This window comes from Rhagoletis pomonella, unplaced genomic scaffold, assembly GCF_013731165.1.
Source record: "Rhagoletis pomonella isolate Grant_MI unplaced genomic scaffold, Rhpom_1.0 Rhpom_scaffold_00004, whole genome shotgun sequence".
Taxonomy (NCBI): Eukaryota; Metazoa; Arthropoda; class Insecta; order Diptera; family Tephritidae; genus Rhagoletis; species Rhagoletis pomonella.
Window position 1 is genome coordinate 26,847,029 of NW_023458558.1, and position 21,101 is coordinate 26,868,129.

A 21,101-nucleotide genomic window follows, 5' to 3' on the forward strand; every position below is an offset into this window, starting at 1 on the left:
TTTTTCACATAAATAATTACTTGCCAAATAAGCAATTTCATCGGTTTTCAACTGTAGAGTATATACAGGGTGGCGCCGAATGAGCTGTATGGTTTATAACTTTTTTATTTATGCGATTATTATAATTTTATATTTTTTTTAATACAGTATATTATTGGAGAAAAATGATATCCTCTAAGTGATGTCCATTTTCTGCTTCGCACATATGTACGTGCTCTTTTTAGCATATTTTCCATAACTTCTCGCAGAATTTCGGGTGTAATGGCCATGATTTCATTTCGAATGTTGGTTTCGAGTTGGAGAATGGTTCTTGGTTTGTTAACCTACACTCTTTCCTTTCAAATATCCCCAAAGAAAACTGTTAAAAAGAATTCAAACCATATAGCTCATTCGGCGCCACACAGTACCCCAATAGAGGTCTTACTTTGAAGGTGAGATGTACATACATATGGTGAAATTTTTTAAGCACATCATAACATCATTGAAGAGATGTACGATGATGAAAAATGTTTCCACTTATTCATGTATACTTATTAAATGTGTTTGTTGACGTTGACTTCTTCATTGTCAAAGAAGCCTCGCTAAAAAAATTACTGCAGCTGAGTAAAGTGAACGAGCTTTGTTTTTTTAATTTTCAACATAACTTCATCGAATAGAAGTGTACTACACATACGGAGGAATCCAACATTCCCTTTTTGTTTTAGCACATAAGAGCGAGGCTTACACCAAGTAAGTTTTGAGTTAATTGCATAAAGTTTTTAATAAACTTTTTTAACTCAGTACTCGAACGACGCTGAATTTTTGATGCGGGTGAGATGCTGTCTAATATTTTAATTCGATTTATAATAGGATAGAAGTTGACTTAAACCTATCACAGCTGCACTTGCTTAGCTTTTGCGCATTTTACTTGCTATCTACTAAATAAAATACATACTTACATATTGCACGTTTAATACTATAGATATGTAATTCAAAATTTACGTATTTGGAGATTTCATCATACAATTAATAAGCTGAATATGCGCAGCCTAACAGATGACGAAACTTCCCAAATATGACGAAGATATGTGTCTTTCCATCTATCTTTTAGTATACATACCACAAAATTGAAATTTCAAAATAATTCTGTGTATTATTAAACGTGCGATATGTGTGTATGATTTTAACATTATTATTATAGTATTCTGTTTTATTGAGTTTTACATACATACATATATTAATTATGCCTACAACTACATGCGTTAATATATGTATTACCAAATATGAAGAACATGTTACAGAAGTCCTAATTTTTTTTTAATTTTTTATTTTACAAGTGAACTCTTTCTATTTTGTGATTCTTAGCCTTTGTGGCTATTGGATGGGAGAAATTATTTCCAAATCTCGGTTAGTATTGGGTGGGATTTTCAGTGGTGCAATTTTTTGGTTTGTTTGGATGTGTGTTTTCTATTAGCTATCACAAATATGCTTAAATCTGTTTTGCTGCTAGAAACATTTGCGCTCTTCCACCCATTCTCTGGGCGGAGAGAGCCTCAAATGTTGGCAGTAACAGAATCATAATCTAAAATGGTGTGTTTGCTTAAACTGTCTCTTTTTATATATGCGTGGTAATTTTTTTTCTATCAATCGTTGCATGCGACGATCGATAGGTTAGTAGTTCGTAAAACTATCTGTTTATGCACTAAATATCTATTATAATATATTTATAATCTGTATCAAGTGAATAATACTAGTCTGTTGGAAATTTTTTCTTGATATGGTTATATGAAGTATAGGATTTTCTAAATGAGTTTTATAGGCTAGTACTAGCCGGATAAGTAATACGGGTATTTAAAAAAAGGATACTATTTATTAGCTGACTATAATTGAAAGTATTATGGTGCTGCATAAACGTTTGCAACCACAGGTTTCCTAGCAACAGTTACGCTATCAGAAGGGATATTAGTTTTAAAAGCTCGCGTTTAGTGTTCAGATTACACTAAGGACACGGAAGTTTGGCCCGGATAAACGACACTCTTTGTGAAAAGCTTCCTGGCAATAAAAGTTTTTGGCTGGAACTTTCAAAGGTTAATAAAGAAATATACTAAGATCGTCTGAGATCCTAAAAATTGGGTTGAGTTAAATTTAATTTTCGTAGTTGGACAAATATAAAATTAGTTCAAAACAGGAAAACTGAGAACTAAGTATTGGGATGATTCCCATCGTCACCGAATAACCACGGCACAGCAGACAGAGACCATTCAAGTAATACCGAATTACTAACCTGTAAGGACTGTAAGGACGGTTGACCAACGGCCGGATGGAACTTGAAATATTCTATGTCGGATGTTTTCACTCAGCGCCTACTAAGTCGACTTAAAGCAGATCAGTGTAGTAGTATGCATTTAGTGCGTAAGTTATCACAGGTACTCTTTTGCACTTTCAGTCTGAAGAGATGGTTGGCTAGCAGTTAATCCTTCTAGCAGTGAAGTAGTCAGGTTTTCAAGAAAAATAAAGGTCCATGAATTCCTGTTGTAGCTGCAAAAGTGGTTTCAAAATGTGCAAGCACGCCCAGTACGGGCACGCAGCGAACTTAAATGAGCTTGAAAAAAGATGGTTCAACGGAATCAGAGCTGACTTATATGTCGGAACTGATCACATCTTTTACGAAACCCAGCCAGGGAGGAATAGCGCCAGAGAAAAATTAACGAACATATGAATACATAGCCATAACAAATCACCTATGGTGAAATTGAGACGACTGTTAAATCTCCAGACCACTATGGTCGAGGCTTAGTATGAAGCGAAAGGAGGAGCAATTGCACTTCAACAGATCTGTAGTAAGAACACTATTGGTCGTCGTACAGTGGTTCAAAACTACCACTAACAGTTCATAATTCAACGGAGTCTTAATTTTTAAATCAATGTAATGTTATGTTTTCTCTATAAAAATTTCGTCCTAACTTTAATTGAAACCATATAAATCACAGTTTCAAGCTTTATACAAAATTTAGGAAAACTCAAGAAATTTTCATCAAAACTTCAACGTTTTAATTTGAATCTTTAGAACATTTTTGGGTATGCAGATTTATAGCCCAAACTCCTTTAACAAAAAAAAGATGTAACCCGAATAACATTATAATAGAATGGCACTTACACATATGTTAGTGTTTGGCCGAGCTTCTCTTCCGATTTGTGGCATGCGCCTTGATGTGGTCCTACCCACAAAGGGAAGGGATCTACAGTTTTACGCCGACCACGAACGGCGAGTGTATTTTTACGAGAAGCTGTTTTTCATGGAAGAAATACACTCGGAGGTTTACCATTACCTGACGAGGGGCGACCTCGAGTTAGAAAAACGCAGATTTTATTGCGGATTTCGGCAGAATATCGCTTAGTTAACAATATTTGTTCCACAAAATTTTTCAATCCAAATAGATATTGTGGCGAAATCCACAATAAGTTTTAGAACTTTGGTTTTAATATAGCCACGCCCATTTCTGGAATACTCTTTGCTTGATGTAGATATGTTAGCTTTAAAAGGACGTTAAGATAAAGTCTCTACGATGACCAGAACCCGAAATATAACGATTTGAAGAAGTACATGATTAGTCAGAAAGACGAAAAAATGCAAACTTTGACAGATAGTATATCTCCAAAGAAAAAAAAGAAAAAAAAAATCCTCGGAGGCATGACATAATTTTTTTTACGAAGTCCGTCCGACCGAAAAAAGAGCGGCTCTTTTATTTCCTATTTAGCAAGCAGATGTGCTCGAAATGTTAGTGGAAAAAATTATTAAACATCAACGCAAACTTTTAGCCATTGTTAGCTTCACTTTAATGATCTATAAAATTACCTATCCAAAATTTTTCTAAAAACTCATTTTTATTTTGGTGAAATTTTTTTTGTAAAATTTCTAATTAATTTTGCGACATCTTTTTCATTTTGGGGTTACCGTAAAATTGTTTTCAACTAGTTTTTATTGCGTACTATTTTTAACTGGAACAGGAGAATCGATTTTCTTCAAAAAATACCTTTGCTTCCCTTTGTACTACAAAAAAATTATTATAAACAAATAAAAAAAATCAAAATTCGAGTTTAACTGGTTTCTTGCTATTTTTGTGAGCTTTCATTAAAAAAGTTATCAAATGCGTTGAAAAATAGATGTAGCAGTGAATTATGAACAGTAAACATCAAGTTCACTTAAATACTTGAGAATAAGTTTTTCCACTAGCTTGGTGGAGATAACGGAATTGAAAATATCGGACTTCTGCAGCTTCATAGAACCTAAAACAATTGGCTTGATTACGCCCGTTCTACTCGCTGTTAAATATTTGTCCTCCACGATAGCTTCCTGTGCAAAAATATTTAACAGTGTCAGGGATCTGAAGTGTAACGCCATCCTTCGAGGTGAGCTGAGCATAAACTCCTCCAGGAAGTCATTTCCAACGACGGAAGAGAGAAACGGTGTGAAAAAGTCTAGGTTAAATGAAATGGCTTCTCAAAAGTGTCGGCTTATGATCTATACTCATTTTTGCAAGTCTACGAGCACCTAGCCTTTACTATGTATTAGAGAGCTGCATGAACTCTTTCAAACTTCTAGCCAAACAGAGTACAGTAGTCTTGAATATTTTACTTCACATACAAAACACTCAGCGTTTGAAATTTCATAAGTTATGAATATAAGAATGTGAATGAATGAATTGAAAACATTCAAATCATTCAAATTAATTCCGGTAAAAGTTTTTTCTACAAACAACTTTGTTCGTATTGTAATAGAAAATGCAGCAATGTTTGAACATATGTGCATAGAAAAAATATTTTTGGATATTCATACAAAAAATTATCATTTACTTCAATTGAATTTATTTTCACTTTGTTTGAATATAGTAATCCCAACACATATGTCTATCAGAACAGGTACTCACTCAAATTCCAAAAAATGTGAAGCCAAAATCATTAATTCGTTTTGTATATGAAGAATTCATAAGCCATTTTGAATGAATACATGCAGTCTTCTACTGTGTTGTATTAAGATTTTTTTCTTGAAATTGAGTTTTATTAATATTTTTAAATGAATATGGCTTGGTATTTCATGATCTGCGAGATACCATATTTACATATTATTCTAAATCTTAAATATATTGGCTGTATGATTATACTTAATATGAAACATTGAATAATTGATATATATGTATATATATATATATATATTACTTAATTATATACATATCTACATACATGTGAAATGGTTTCAGTTTTGAAAATAAGCAAAATAAATAATTTACTAAATCATAAAAACAAAACTATTATCTATTACGTAAGTATGTAACTTGCTTAAAATGAGTAAAAATGTATATGGAAAAAATTTGAGTTTTACTTACATTTGCAGTTTCTTCGTTTCTGTGTTATCTCAGAGGATAGGGCTCATTGTGTGTTTTGGAAGTTTTATTTTATTTTTATTTTTTTTTTTGGGAGGGAGTTGAGTAAAAGAAAGAAATTGTACAGATTAGCCGCTGTTTCTTGAAAAATGTGTCTCATAGCTTGCTTTTATGTAAATATCAATTTGCCAATATCAATAACAAATTCCAATTAACAGTAAACAGGATTCGATTTGCTGTAGTTTGCCTGATTTGTTCAATTCGAAATGCAATTTCCTGCTTTTTTTTGGTATGATTTTTTAAGTATGGTTTTGCAATTAGTGCAGCAATGCTGTGGTTGAGGTTGCATTTACGAGTACATACATAAAGGTTTTATTAATTACTTGAATTAGGAGAACGAACTAATTCTTTTGGTTTGTGAAATTTATGTAAGGTTAGTTTTTAATTTGCATCATACGGTCTATGTTAAAGAGTATATTTGTAAACTTCGTCAAGAGTATTGAGTCTATAACAGTTTGTGTTTTTTTCTTTCAAAAATTTCAAGTAAACTTGAGTATCAATTAGCGCAGAATGAAATTGAGTAGAGTTCGTTTTGAAAAATGGTTGTTAAGTTGTTAATACTTAAATGTTTTTTTTTTGTTTGCTTAATTGTTTTACTTTTTGTCTTATACAACTTTCTAATTTGCAATTAATTTGTTGTTGTTGTGGTTTTAGGTCGTTTTTTTGTTTTGGTTCTAACTTATATATTTTTTGTTGTTGTTGTTATGTATGCCAAAATTCGCGTACTCATAATATTAAATAATAATATCTTCTTTATATATATATATATTTTTTTTTTTAATTTTTACTTTAATTTTGAAGGCATTTTCGTTTTAGGTTTCTTTCTCTTTTTCTGTCTCTCTCGTGCATTCTTTTTCTCTGTTTCTCATTTTCTTATTATTTATCTACTTTGGTTCGTTCCTTTCTAACTTTTACGCAATTTTTTTTATTTATATGTTCTGTTGTTAATGTTCTTTACTCTCTAACATTCTTGTGTCACAGTGCTCAAAGCACAAGTATTTAGTTTAGGGTATGTGTTGTTGTTCTGTATGTATCTAGAACGGTGATGGGCACCGCCTTGCCCGCGGGCAAAGTTCTTTTAAGCTTTCTATGCATTTTGTATAGTCGCGTGCAGAGTAAAAGCTCTCTCTGCCCATCGCTGATCTAGACGCGTTACTTGCGTTTCATGTGATTTACTCAAGAGCGTGTGCTCCTTGTTGCGCGCGTCGCTCTCATGCATAGAGCTCATTTGCCTGTGTATTTACTGTTATTTCTAGGCAGTGCGAACGTACCTATGTTAGGAGAGTGCTTACAGTTGCACGACTTTCTCACTGTCTTTCTTCTTTGTTGTGTGAGTGCACTGCTACGCGCATGCGTGGCTTGGAAAATCGCATTCGTTGAATGTGTTGTTGTTGTTGCTGTTGAAAGCTTTTTACCAGCTTTTGCAACGCAGTTTGCAATAAATAATGAGCATGGCGTCTGTCTATTGTTGAGGGTTTGCTATTTTTGTGTTTTTTCTTCTTTATGTTTATATATTTTCAGTTAAGTTAGTTCTAGCAATTTTTTAATTTTTTTGGCGTAAATCTTGCGGAATAGCCTTGCTTATGTTTGTAGCTGTTTGGATCTTTTTGTTGCTTGTCTGTTATTTGTAGTTTTGCTGAATATTTGTTTTTTATTTGTTGTTCGTGTAAGTGTTTACTTACTTAATTTTTTCTGTTAGCTCATTTATGTGTTACGTTTGCTTTTAATTTTGTTGTTTATATGCAGGTATATACATACATTCTTCTGATACGTCGGCTTGTTTTCCTTTTTATTTATTGGTTTCTATTTGTTTTTGTTGTAAGCTGCTATATTATTTGTATTATTTGGAATTGTTTACTTTTTTATTATTATATTTTTGTATATATATTTTTGTTTATTGAAATAATAATTTTATAATGCTCAAATTTATTTAATGACTTTTTAATTAATTTATAATATATATTTTGTTTTAATTTCAATTACTTCGTATATATACTTCGCCTCCTTGTCTCGTTTTGCTGGTTGTATATAAGTATGGAATTTTTTCATTTCTTCATTTGATCTATGTTATATGTATGTATGTGTATATTTATACGCTAATATATAACTTCATTTTGGTATCAGCATTTTGGTTGTATGTCTTCGGGGTCTCTTCATGTTTGTTTCTGTTTTTCTGTTTTTCTGTTTTTCATTCTCCTGTCTTCCCCAGCAGTTGTTGATTTGAGTATATAAGTAAGTATTGTTTTGTTGCTTTTACTTCTATATATTCATTGAGTATTGACTTTCTATTATACATATATAGGTTTTTGTTTCTTTCCTTTCTTTGTTATATGCTTTTTGCGTGTATTACTTCATTTATTTGTGTTATTTGTTGTTTATATATGTAGGTATAATATTGTTTTCATAATCATATGATGACATATCACTGCATGACACATTTTCCCTCTATTTGAGTTTTTAGCTCATTTACTTGCGTTTCTATTTGATTTTTCAGTTCTGTAAGAAGAAATTGAGTAATGGAAACAGCAATAAATAAGCGTGTTATTGTAGGATAGACTACAATACATACAGACAAAAATTCGTTTAGTTTTGAGTTGTTGTAAAAATAGTTGTTTTGACTGTGTTTTTTTATAAGAAAAATCTACTTTCATTCATTTAATTAATCTATTTTTTTTACACAATTTTTAAATTTTTATTGTTAGTGTGGTGTACTTCATTTAAGAAATTACGTAAATTTTCAAAAACATTTTACATATGAAAGAGAAGAGTGTGTCATTAGAGCACATCGAGAAAAGTTGCAGTTTGATTATTCTTTGCTGGGCCCAAGCAATCAACGCATTTCCGCGCTAAATTCGCATGCCTTATTGTGATCGACGATGTGGACGGCATGGCAGCCGATTGGCCCACCTGTGGTGGCCTGTGGCTTGCGAAAATGTTTTGAGCGCTTGGTGGTGAGTGAGGAGAGTGGAGTGAATATAGTTAGCAAAAGGAGTAGCAACAATACTAAATACATAGTAGTAAAATAGCAGTAGTATAATGGAGTAATAGTAGTAGCGATAGTGGATAGTACACACACATGTTGCAAGAGGGAAAAAGCTTGGTATTTTTTTTTTAGTGAAATAGATGTTGTGGAAAGTTAGTTAGTTTTTTCAAATGTGATTGTATACATACATATATATATAAATGTTTTTGTTAGTATTTTATAAACTGTGTTTGATATAAATTTTTTACTTTTATTCATGATGTTTACTTTTAATAAAAAACTATGGCGTACAGTCTTTAATTATATTAGTTTCTTTATCATTGGAGAAAGTTATGTTTTTAAATGGAAAATAAATTCAGATCATACTTGAAAAATGTAAATATGTAGTTACTCAATAAAAAAAAAATGGAAAATAAGATATCTGCACTGGGGTTTAAAAATGCTTAGAATGAAAGATGATGATAAATAAGATGAACACATAGTGACTAAATAAAATTTTTTTTTTCACAAAGCTAATTGTAATAAAATTGACCAGCTTTTATTGTAAATAGTAAATTAATCGGTGCCGTAAAATTAAACATGTTGCACGATGAAAATAAAAAAAACCTAAAAAATTTACTTTGAGAATTTGCCAACTCAACTCTTACAACCAGTTTTGCCCGCAGCCTCGCCCATGTGCAATATAGTTTGACGTAATGCTATGAAATTTTCCGATGGTACCCTAATATGTTATACCGATCGACCTCGAATTGTGCTGATCTTTTGTTGCTTTTACTCACACGGTCATCTCAATTCAATTAGTTCTCTATATTCCTTTTTTTGTCAATTTCAGTATACGAATTATTTCTCTGAACCTATGCTAAATTTTGATTAAATCAGCCGACTGGATACATTCCAATTATTACAATTGCAGACCCTTCTGATCCTCAGTATGTAAAATTTTCGTTTTGTTTGTTTAATATTCATTAACTTTTAAGAAAATGTAGCATTTTCTACGTGTAAACCCGATTTTAAAATTTTATAAAATGGAACAGTCTTGGTATGCAGGTTGTATCGGAGACACAGCCGCTAAATTTAAACGTAGAATACGTGGTACGATTAAGAGCTCATCCAAGTCAAAAACGAAAGCACACACTAAGGAAAAAATATCGATAAGAAAAACGATAAAAATATTGATAGCAAAATCGATAAAGAATCGAAAACAACATTGATAACAAAATCGATAATAATATCGAAAGAAAAATTGATAATGAAGTCGATACCAAAATCGATAAAAATATCGATAACAAAACCGGTAAACATATCGATTACAAATAAAAATATCGATAACAAAACCGATAAAAATATCGATAACAAAATCGATTGAAATATCCATAACGAAATCGATAAAAAATATCTTTATTATATCGATAAGTTCCGAAAATATCGATAGCAAAATCAATAACAATATCGAAAAAAGTTTCGATAATAAAATCGATAAAAAATATCGATAACAAAACCGATAAAGTATCGATTATTATATCGACAAGACCTGAGAATTCCGAAAATCTCTAAAATCCCGAAATAATCCCCATATTGAGTCCATGTCTATATCCTTTTCTCTATAATTACCTTTAGTTTAATTTTTCTTTCTCTATCTTCATTTTTACTTTTATCGGTATCCTCATCCTCATATTTTTCTTTATGTTTATCTTCGTTTTTACTGTTATGTTTATCACGTTCTTCATCTACATATCACCCTTCACCTTTAACTTTTATAAATATTGCGCCATCTGTTATTCAAAAGCCGAAATACCTACACACACATACTTTTTCTCTCCTTCTCTCACTTCCAGCACATGCTCGTGTTTGCAGAATGATGACGAAATGCCTTCTTAGAAAAAAAAGGTTCGAGTTATTTTTTGGACCGACACTCGAAAATTTTGCTTAACGATCAGACATGCCGTTGTTTGTATCCACCTTTCAATTTCAAGGGCATAGCACCTGAATTTTTCAATAGCTTTCAAGTGGAAACAGGCCACTTTTACCAAGTGGAGTTGCAAAAGCCTTCCATGAATTTTTCCCTGCTTGGGATTACCATTGAGCAATTTTTAATATTTTTAATATTTTAAAATTTTTATATTTTAAAATATTTTTCAATCTTGTTCAAACACACTTTCAATCTGCTGCGTATGCGTCCAGTGTAAAAAACCTTATGCAAATCAGTGAAATCTCACTAAATACTTTACAAATTAAGCGCAGAAACTTGAAAACTTCATTGCCCGTAAAGTAAGTAAGTGACCAGTAAAAAAGCGAAAATACACACATTTAACGATCATTTAACACAGCATTTATGTCAGCAATTTTATCACAACGACAAAGTTGTTAGTAGCAGCATAAAATAAAATAGACACAAAAGTAGTTGTCACATCTATCGCATTTTATTTTATTTTTTTTTGCAAGTTGCAGCGGATGCGGGTGGCATGCAACATTTGCGCTATTTCCAGTTGAAGTAACAACTTTCTAGCTTGCTATGGACAGTAAAAAATTCGAACTTAAATGTAAATGCTGCTCAACTAACCAGATACAAAAACACCTGTTAACAGCGCAAAGTAGCTGAAATGTGCAATGGAATTGTTTGAGCTACAAATTGGCTTTCATTGTTCAAAGCGGAGTTGAGTGGCTGCGTAGCCAAAGTTTAATTACAGCTGCAGAGAGCGTGGTAAAAAAGGACACACATTAAGAGAATACGATTGGAGTATCTACTTGGTAGAGAAAAAAACTATCAATGCCCGTTTATAGCTTTTTATAACATCAAATGTGAGATACACACTAATTGTACAGTTGCAGTTTTCGTTTTTTTTTTTGCTTCTTGTAACTTTAAATAAATATCTACTATTTGCTTTATTTTTCGAAGCAGCAGCTGCTTTTTATAATTTTCCCTTTACACTCAACCGCTTAATGAATAATTTTCTTTATTAATTTTGCTACCATCCTTTGCTTTATTGGTTTGTTAATGGTAATTTGCTGGCTTACAAATTTATTACCTTTACTACGAAAAAATGTGAAAAATGGTAATGAGTTAGCGCCACATGTTACATGCCAGTCTTGTAATTCATGACCGGTCGTTTCGTGTAGCTCTTTGGTAAAGGAATTGGGCGGTTAAGGTCCGTAAAGGCGGTCTTGCTATGTTATGTGGCAGTTTGCATGAAATCACAAAGTTATTTAGAATCACTTAACCTATTTTTTCCATAGCAAATATTTATACAATCTGCGTGAGCCACGAATTTTAAAATAAGTAATGTACGCCGCCACTAATGACCCAATAAATAATTTAATTAGGCGTACATTAGGTATACGCGCTGGCAATAAATTACGGATACGACCGGGTGTGGCGAGACATTAAGATATTTCAGATATTGAGGTTAGGAGAGGAGGGCAGAATATTTATTAGTTACCCACATATTTTACGTAAGGTTAATGTATGTTTAGAACAAATGTAGGTATGTAGGTAAATGGCTATTAGATGAGCAGCAGTCAGAAACTTGAAGAACGCTTGGTAATATATGCCTATAAGCATGGATTTTTTTTTATTGAAAAAGACCTTCTTTTTGAAAATTTTTGATTCGCCCAAGCAGCAAAGGAAGAAGGTTATTGCGGTGGCCATGTCGCCGTGTGCATGCGGTGGGCAAAGTATAAAATAAAATATGTTACCAAGTGGCAAGTAGTATAACGATTCCAATCAGCGATAATGCATGTTCTTTTATAACCACAATTCGCAGTTTAAGCTTAAAAGCGAAAGCGAGAAGATAGCAGAAGTTACTTAGTTATTTAGTTAGTTAGTTTAGGAACCCAAGAAATTGCCGCCAGTTCAAATTATTTATTTATGTAAAATCGCAAAAAAATGTACCAAGAAATCTCATTCTGATGGCCTAATATTGTTTCATATATAGTTGCTCAGCAGATTTTCGAATGCAAACATATGGATTCCTAAAGTAATTACCTCAAACTCATAAAAGTCTATGAAACGCTCACCTTAATAAAAACAATATCAATGACGGTTATATGACAGATGTCATACAAAGATTCTGTTGAAAATGATCTGAGTGCCACCACCTAAAACTGTGTGTATATAGGTGTCACTACAGCTCTCCCCCGAACCACACGACACAAGACTGACTTGGTCCCTATAAAACAAACCGTATCCATATCCCCGTAGGTTGAAATCATACTTAGAGAGGATTTTGGCGTTATAAAATTTTTAATCCGAGTTCTAAAAGAAGCCGAAATATAAGTTTCTTCCTAACTTAAAGGGGAAATACCAGCATGCTGTTACAGTTTTTATTTCTTCGTAAATGCGGTCCGAAAACGATCAAAATGAGTAGAGTTTAAATTTCTTAATTTTTCTACCATTTTGTTAAACATTGAATTATACAATATTGTGTCTTTTATCTTCCACAAACACGACTTTGACTCATACAGTACAAGAAATTTTAGCCAAAATACTTTTTACTTAAAAAACGTTAGCTAATTTCACCATCCAGCCCACCAGAAAAACATCAAATCAAAATTTTTGATGTGGCACTAGCAGCTGTTACAATCACACCACAAGAACATACACAGCACTTGATGGCGCCAGAATGCTGCTATCATGTATGGGTCCTTTTATTTATTTATGACACGATTTCGGTCGAAATTTTTTACCCCACTAGCGAAGATGTTCATCCTCCGGAAGCGTAAAAGTAAATTAATAAACAGAAAACTACTGCGCCTTAAATGTTGCTGTGTAATTCATACGCCATGACATGCGAGTAATTAAGGCTGGTAGGTAAGGAATCAAACAGACTAAAGACTTTTCGTATTTCAAAACTCAACGCTAGAAGGCATGCACGTTATTACTCGCCTGTCTGCCTAGGTTACACGAATGCCATGACATATGAGTTATCAATCAACATCAACATTTATGACCAATTTCAAATCAAAAAGTTAAATGGCATATAACTACCTATGATTATGGATTCCTAATTAAATAGCAGACATTGCAAATGCCCAAACCCAGTTTAAACAGATTTAAAATATTTGGGCTGAAAACGAATATTTGCTTTTAATCACCAAGCGGTACTTAAATTGTTAAATTGACAAAAAATCAAAACCGATTGGATTTGCTTAAGAATATACAAATAGGGGTTTTTAAGGTAGCCGATTATGAATGAAAAATTATCAGATTTTAAAAATTCAAAATGGAAAAGCCATTTTTGATCTAACATTTATTACGAAAGATTTAAACTGAAACTGAAGTGCGTGGCGTATGAGTAACATTCTCATATCTTCTGGGTAAGTCAAACACAGGGTTGAACATCTCATCTTTAAATGGGCAATATTGGCCATTTAAGTGCAGATTAAATATATATTATATGAAAATGAATTTTAGAAGTTAATCAACAATATCTACTTAAATAGGCTCACTGCAATTGAGCCTCAAATATTTAGCGCTGACGGAAGAGAAAAAACTATGCCTATTTACATATGTAAGGAAGGTAGGTTGAATTTATTAATATTTTCCTTGAAATGAATAAAAGCAGCTTTCTGCCAAAGAAGTCAATTTCTCTAATAATCCCGAGCGATGGAATCCCACAATTCAGCCTTAGAATAGTGTGGCTGAAATTGAAAAGTTCTAGTCTAATAAGAAAAGCTGCACGAAAAAGTATCTAAACTCTGAATATATTATACAAAAAAAAGAAAAAAAAATCAACCACTGAAAGCAGGTCACCATAAAATATCAAATAAGAAAGGTTTCCAGAAGCTTCCAAAAGAATTTATTTCGCCCGGTTAGGATTTTTATTCATTGATCTGGAAAGAATTTGTTTGAAAAAGATTGATTGAAGTGGGAAAAATATTCATTGAATATTTACAAAAAATTAAGCGGACGATAGAATAGAAGCTGCAGTATTCCCCACTGAACAGAAAATCTAGAGGTTCTTCAAGGTATCAGAACATTTCAGCATCTATCAAGTCGAGGTATTTATAATAGAGAAAGCAGCAATGATATTACATGAAACCAACTTACAAAACGAACAGATAACGATTCACATGGAAAGTAAGGCGGTAAAGAAAGTAAGGACAGCGCCGACGAGCAGCCAAAGAGGACATTCTCAAAGACGCCTCCCTGGTGATGGGTATACTCGTCATGTACCGCCAGCGGCATAGGTTTGGAAAATAACTCAATGTTGTAGACTTGAAGAGCTGAGCATACTGATTTCCTACCATCAACAGGACAAAACAGACTCGAGAGTTTTTGTAGGATTGTTAACATCACATTGTTTGCTAGCAGCACATGCAAAGCGTTCAGCAAGCGCATTACTCGGCAATTGCTTCAATGCAGTGATTTATGGGTTGCTAATGTATCCGGCAATACTACAGACATCATACCGCCTATGGCAGAGCTTTGATGGCTGTTCAACTATAGTCCTGAGTATTAAAGACTTCAACAGAGAGTAGCTAAGCTAAAAATAATCATATACATACATACAAATGTATTGAGATATTCAATTTTCTTTTGCTCACATTTTCCTTTCGAATTGTATACTTTGTTTTGGAACTATTATCAAAACTTTCAATTATATCCTCTGCGACTTTTACGCCACCACCTATTTTCTATGCCTCAAATATTTGCCAATTAAATTACTTAATTGGAGTATTTGCTTAAAATTAGTCTTGCCAAATAAATTCGAATAAATTTTGGCCAAAATCTGCAAGAGTGCCATTGAAAAGAAGTGAAAAAAGTTTATTTGAAGCTTTTGAATTTTAATTGAATTTTATATGCAAAAGAAAAGTGAAGCTTCACATTTAGCAGCCTTGTTAGGCTCGGTCAACAAATCTAGGGACACAGCTTAAAATGCAAATTGTTGCGGTGTGCCGAGCAGCTGAGCGCTTAAGATTCCGAATGCAGTTTTTAATTGAGGATTGTTGAATTTCACTCAACCACAAAAAACTTTTAATTTGTGCAGGATACGAGATTACATTTAAAATCCACACCAAGTGGCTGTCAGAGAAGCTGCAGTTTAGAGCTTTAAGGCAAGTCAAGGCAAGTTGAACAGAATGTGCAGTGCAAATTAAGCAGATAAGTTGATAAACCTCTTGTCGGCATCATTTTGCATACATATGTTGTTTGCACTGAAACTCTATTTTGTTTCGCTTGTTTGCCTTTAAACTGACAAAGATTGTTTCGTGTAAGATTACTTAGTTGTTTTTTTTTTTTTTTTTAGCTGCATTGCCTTTCTGCACAGTTAACAAGTGTAAATTTTCAATTTAAATGCAAGCAAACAGCTTTTGATTACGTTGACGCCCAAGAGCCAACTGCGCGTGTTTGTCCGTGTGTGTGTGTGTGTCTGCATGCAATTCAAGAAAATGCAAAGAGATAAATGCATGTATAATTGAATTCTAGAAATGATGGCAAGAAAGAGAAGAAATACAGCACAAATTAAGTACAACGCCACATTTTCTGTATTCAGCTCAGCCCAGCCCCTTCATTGTTGGGCATTCTAATTTGTTTTCTGGCTTTTGTCTCTTAACTGTTCTTAAGATGGTTGAGTAGAAGCTCAGCTGGAAGCTGTTGTTTTGCATTTTCTACTCTAGTAATTGTGCATTTGTATTCCCGAAAGCAAAAAGGAAGTAGTCATTTCCGCTTCTCTCTTTTAAACACTTACTGGAACCTAGGATTCATTAATTTTTCATTATTGCGCTACTGCAGCATTTTACATAATAAATCAGCTACAAAGTAAAAGGATTTCGAATGAATTGGAGTTCCATTCAGGATAATTGAATGGGATAGTGAACACTTGTTTACCTGTAATGATGTTCTCTACAACAAATAAGTGCACCTAATCTTTTCGAGTTAAACACTTTTTCAGATTTTACTTAATGGGAAACGCTGGCGTTTGCAAGTTAGAGAGATTTACTAAGACGCTGAAAAACTTACACCTTAGTGAATACCCCCATTCTATGTTGTATTTTGGTCATAAAAAAGTCATAAGAACAGAGTGTAAAGACTAGAATTTTCAGCGAAACTGACTAAACTCTGTTTAAGTCAGTAAATCGACAAGCTGTTTTCATCCAGATCGGATGGAGTTTGGCCGCAAGCGGAGGGATTTTAGGTGAGATGATTAATGTCGTCGGGGTATCTTGTTCAAATTGGATCGACAGCCTCACGAAGCACCCAGAGCTCATAGTCTGCGCTGGTTGGTATTTGTCTCCGAAGAAGGAATTCAAGCGGCTACTCTTCGAATAACTGGGCAACCAGTATATATCGTCGTTTGAAGTGCAAAACCGCGTGCGAAGATAATGCAAAACCTCGTATGTGTAGTTGCGCAAATTTTATCGGAACGAGTAAATCTGTCTTATCTCGAAACTGTTCTCTCTTTACCTCTAATTAGCTCGAAGAAGAAAACAATCGCTGGTAGTGAAAATGTGTAAAACTATCGAGGAAGTTACTTCTTTGAACATGGTCTGTCTGAGAGCTTAAGATCGAAATATTCGTACCGCACAAGATCAAACTAGCACAGAAGCTCAAAGCTAACCTACAACTGCACACCAATATTGATCGCAAAGTGATTTGTAGCGACGAGGTACATTTTTGCAAGCATGCATATGGGGCGAGATAAACCCAGTTATTATTAGTCGATACTTTCTCGAAAAATACTTTCGTAAGATGGCAGCCTTGCAACGAGGCACATCAAGATGCTAGCTTTCTCTTACTTACTCGCTTACTATACCCGTAAAAGCATCTTCAGCCGAAACTAAATATGTATCTTTCATTATTTAAATAATTTTTATATAAATTAATGAAAATTCCAAGACAAATTTAGCAACACTGCCTTGTTCTTATTTTTTCTCTTTAATAAGTTTTTTTTTATTTTAGATTTTTTAGAAAAATATATTCTGAATTTTTAGAAACTCATTTTATTTCTCATTGGTTAAGTTTAATTTAATTTAATTATTTTTAAATTTTTAGATTTTTTTGTTCAAAAAAATATTTTTTGTGTAATTTTCTTCTCTTATTTTTGTTCTCTCATTTCATTTTTTTCTTTTTTGGTTTAATTTGTTTTTAATTTTTTGACTTTACTGCATTAAATAGAAAACTACAAATATATACATATGTACTTTTAATTTCATTGCTTACAAATTTTTTCTTTTTCTTTTTAAAATTAATTTTCTATAAAGTTTTAGATTTTATCGTTTTAAATTAAATGAAATTTTTTAAGTTACAGTTAATATTTAGAAACTTATTTTATTTGTTTCTCTTTCCGTATAATTTTCTTTTTCTTTTTATAATTAAGTTTTAAGATTTTATTGTTTTAAAAAGAATAAAAAATATTTCTTTTGTATATGATTTTTAGGCACTTATTTTATTTATTGTATTTAATATTTTACTTTTGATGTAATTTTCTGTCAGTCTTTAATATGTATTTTTTAAAACGAAAAATATTTTTTGTTGTAATTTAATTTAATTTTTATATAAGTTTGTTTTTAATTTTATTACTGTTTCTTTTTTAATTTAATTAAATTTTCTATTTTTAACAAATTTTAAGATTTTATTGTTTTAAAAAGGACACAATTTTTGTTAATTACACTTAATTTTCAGGAATTTATTTGGTTTTATAGTTATATCACAAAGGACAATCTTACATTGTCTAAGTGAGTTCCGGTTACACGGGGCTGCCACCTTACCTAGTTATATATGTTTTTATAATTTTATTTTTTATTTTTATTTTTATATCTTTAAAAAGAACAATATTTTTGTTTTTTAATTTAATTTAAATTTTTATATGAGTTTATTTATTTTCCCCTTTTTATTTAAATTTTTTTATTTTTTTATTTGATTTATACTTTTTCTTAACTTTAACTTTCAGAGAAGTTATTGCTAAAAGATAAACAGAACAACGCTAAGACCTTCTTCCAGTTTCCCATTTCTAAGCACTTGTGGCCATTTTAGATTTCAAAATTATCAGGCTTAGTTCAGCAATCAAGTTTATAGGCAAATTCTCATCAACTCAAAAAAAAATAAATAAACGCATAATAAATAAAAAATACATACATACATATGTAGCAAACGATTTACAAAGCACAAAAACAAAATAAAAACTGGCAATCCAATTTAAAACTAAATCAATTTGTTCCGTTTCTATGCCATACGATATAAAATTAGATGCAATTTCAATCAATGAAAACGATATCTGCGATACGTGCATTAAAAATTGAAATTTTAATCAAACTGAAAATACGTTGACGTCGGTAACAGCAGTGGATGTACGCAATTAGCGGCTTTACTGTAATCGCTGCCAACTGTCTGTTTATTGGCAACAAACCGGTTTAGCAGTATTTGTATGCTTTAGTTTTGCAGGTGTGTTAGTTTGTTTGATTTACTCGAGTATCCTTTGCAATTGCCATTTTAGTGCCATTTAGTTTACTGCAGACTGGAATTAGTATTTTAGTTGAGTGATTTTGCTCTTTTAGTTTATTTGCACAGCAAAGAGCCAAACAAAGAAAAATGAAAAAAGGAGTAACATACAAATCGCAATTGTTCAATGTAAATAAAAAATAATGGAAGGTTGAAGTGATGCACAGAAAAAAAAGACGGAGAAAATCTGTTAATGAAAGGTACATAAGCAAATAAGTAGTTGAGTAGCGGAAAAATTAACACTTTTGTTTGTCCAGGGCTGATACAGAACTAGCTAGGTATGTATGTAGTTGGTTTAGCAGCAGAAGAATTCGTGTTTAGTATGTGGGCACGTAAGTAGCAGAGGGTAGTTGTCCTAATGGTAAATTTTTGCATGCTGTAGTATTTGCTTGTTGAGGTAGACTGTGCTCATTTGTTGTTATTTATTTATTTTGATGCTGTCCATTTGGCTGTTTTGTGTTTGAAGTTGTCTTCTCTCCCCTTGCGATACAGTTGGCTGGACATCTATCTTGGCAATACTAAGTTCCAACACTCGTTGACACTAAATTACCACTCGAGCTAGTTTATTTGTCTCAAGATGAGCACATAAGCACGTAAATTTAGTCAACATTAAGCGAGGATGTTCACAGATGTTCCAGCTAAACTACTTTACAACGACTATTCGGGGATTAATTTGAGCGATTTATGTGTGATTGACATACATATAGGTATGTATGTATGTATGTATGTACAAGTATACTTAAGTGTGAGCTTGTGTGGTTTACGATATTTATGAACGCTTTTAGCCATTTCATTAAAGTTTTGATTGTAGTCAGTGCGGAGATGGTGTAGGGGTGTGTAGCGCCACTTCCATTAACAACGCCAGTCCGCCGGTCGCTCTTTTTACTAATCCACAATTTTTTAAGGTAACAACTTGGCGTCGTTTTTAAGCATTGCCCTAACTTGTTGTTAGTGTTGTTTTAGCGCGTGTGATATCTTTTAATAATTTTATTTAGTGCTGTTGTTTTCTTTTTTTTAAATTAATTTTACCGGGTCAAGTAGTCAAAAAGTTCAAGCGATAGTTTAGAGTAGTACGCAATTTTTAATTTGCAAAGTTTTATAAAATCAAGAATTCTTTTTGGAAAAACCAAAAACCAAAAATTATCTAAAATAAATACTATCTTGCAGCACACACATCAAAACTAGCTAACATTGAAGAGAATACAAATAGCATTAGTAGATAGTATTAGTATTAGTAGTAGCATCAATGTATTGAATTAGTATTGGTATTAGCAGTAGTATAGTAGTAGTAGTAGTAGTAGTAGTAGTAGTAGTATTAGTAGTACATAGTAGAGAGGTGTTAAGAAGAATCGAAGTATTGTTTTCAATATTTTGTTATTTATTGTTTTATTTTTTCTTATTTTTTGGTTTGAGTGCGTTTCCGTGAGCATTCTTTTGCACGGTGCTGTAGTGTAACATTCCTCTTGAATGCGTTTTTTTTTAAAGGGTTGAGTATGTTTTTTTTTATGGTTTAGTCTTGTTCAAAAATTAAAATAAATATTTACTTGAAAATTCTGCAACTTACTTGTAAAATCGTCCAGCTCTTCCTGTTCCGCTTCGGCAGCCAACTCTTCGGGCGTCTTTTTCTTTCGCATCAGCGGATTGGGTTCTTCTTGGGGCATGGCTTCGACAACTTCCTCTTTTTTCTTGATGTTGTACTAAAATGAGCATAGAAGAAGTTGAATATTAGTTCAATAGGCCTTCGGAAAGGGCCTTAAGGCGATGAGAAATTACTATAACTCAGAAAAAAAAAATAAGTTTTGAGAATCACAAATTCATTTGCTCTACAGAAATCTTTTAAAGAGCCATCTCATATGCTTTGTTACTTGCCAAATTTTCACCACTACATTATTCTGGCATACGCCGATGACGAGTTCGTAACGAGGCGCACACCTAATATGTACAGAAATAACTTTTGCAGCTTTTTTTTTAACTTTGTGCTAAACATGATTTGAAGTAACGCCGCGGTGTACTCTTAAAAATGAAAGCAGAATTAGCGGCAAATATTTTAATATGGAAATCAGCGAGAAAGGCTTTGAGAAAGCTGTTTCTATTTCGAAATATTTTTAACCAGGGTTTCCACCTGCTCAAAAATTAAAATCAATTTAAGGTACAAGAAAGCTTTGTTGCGAAACCTGTAGGATAAAGCTTTGTTTAAAAAATATGTTTAAATAGAGTTGCCACCTGGTTGAAAGTCAATTTAAATTAGATAATTAAATTAAAT

General features: G+C 32.4%; 1 protein-coding gene and 2 long non-coding RNA genes across 5 annotated transcripts in view; all 3 read right to left on the reverse strand.

The window, feature by feature from the left end:
* The window catches only part of LOC118737365, an 8,752-nt gene extending 2,533 nt beyond the window's left edge, over nt 1-6,219 (reverse strand). Inside the window, exon 1 of the long non-coding RNA XR_004992810.1 lies at nt 5,364-6,219. This is a non-coding gene — a long non-coding RNA (uncharacterized LOC118737365). The remainder of the gene's footprint in view (nt 1-5,363) is intronic.
* Nucleotides 6,220-6,559: 340 nt separating this feature from the next.
* Nucleotides 6,560-7,211, reverse strand: LOC118737366. The gene is made up of 2 exons (XR_004992811.1): nt 7,103-7,211; nt 6,560-7,038 (listed from the first exon to the last, which is right to left on the reverse strand). It is a non-coding gene; the product is annotated as an uncharacterized LOC118737366 (long non-coding RNA).
* A 128-nt stretch (nt 7,212-7,339) lies between these two features.
* The window catches only part of LOC118737364 (complexin), a 126,156-nt gene continuing 112,394 nt past the window's right edge, over nt 7,340-21,101 (reverse strand). For all 3 annotated transcript variants that reach the window (XM_036467816.1, XM_036467814.1, XM_036467815.1), the window contains exons 3-4: nt 20,403-20,535; nt 7,340-7,916 (exon numbers count right to left, since the gene is read on the reverse strand). In XM_036467816.1, coding sequence (XP_036323709.1) covers nt 7,843-7,916; nt 20,403-20,535 — 207 coding nt within the window. In that variant the 3' untranslated portion in view covers nt 7,340-7,842. The remainder of the gene's footprint in view (nt 7,917-20,402; nt 20,536-21,101) is intronic.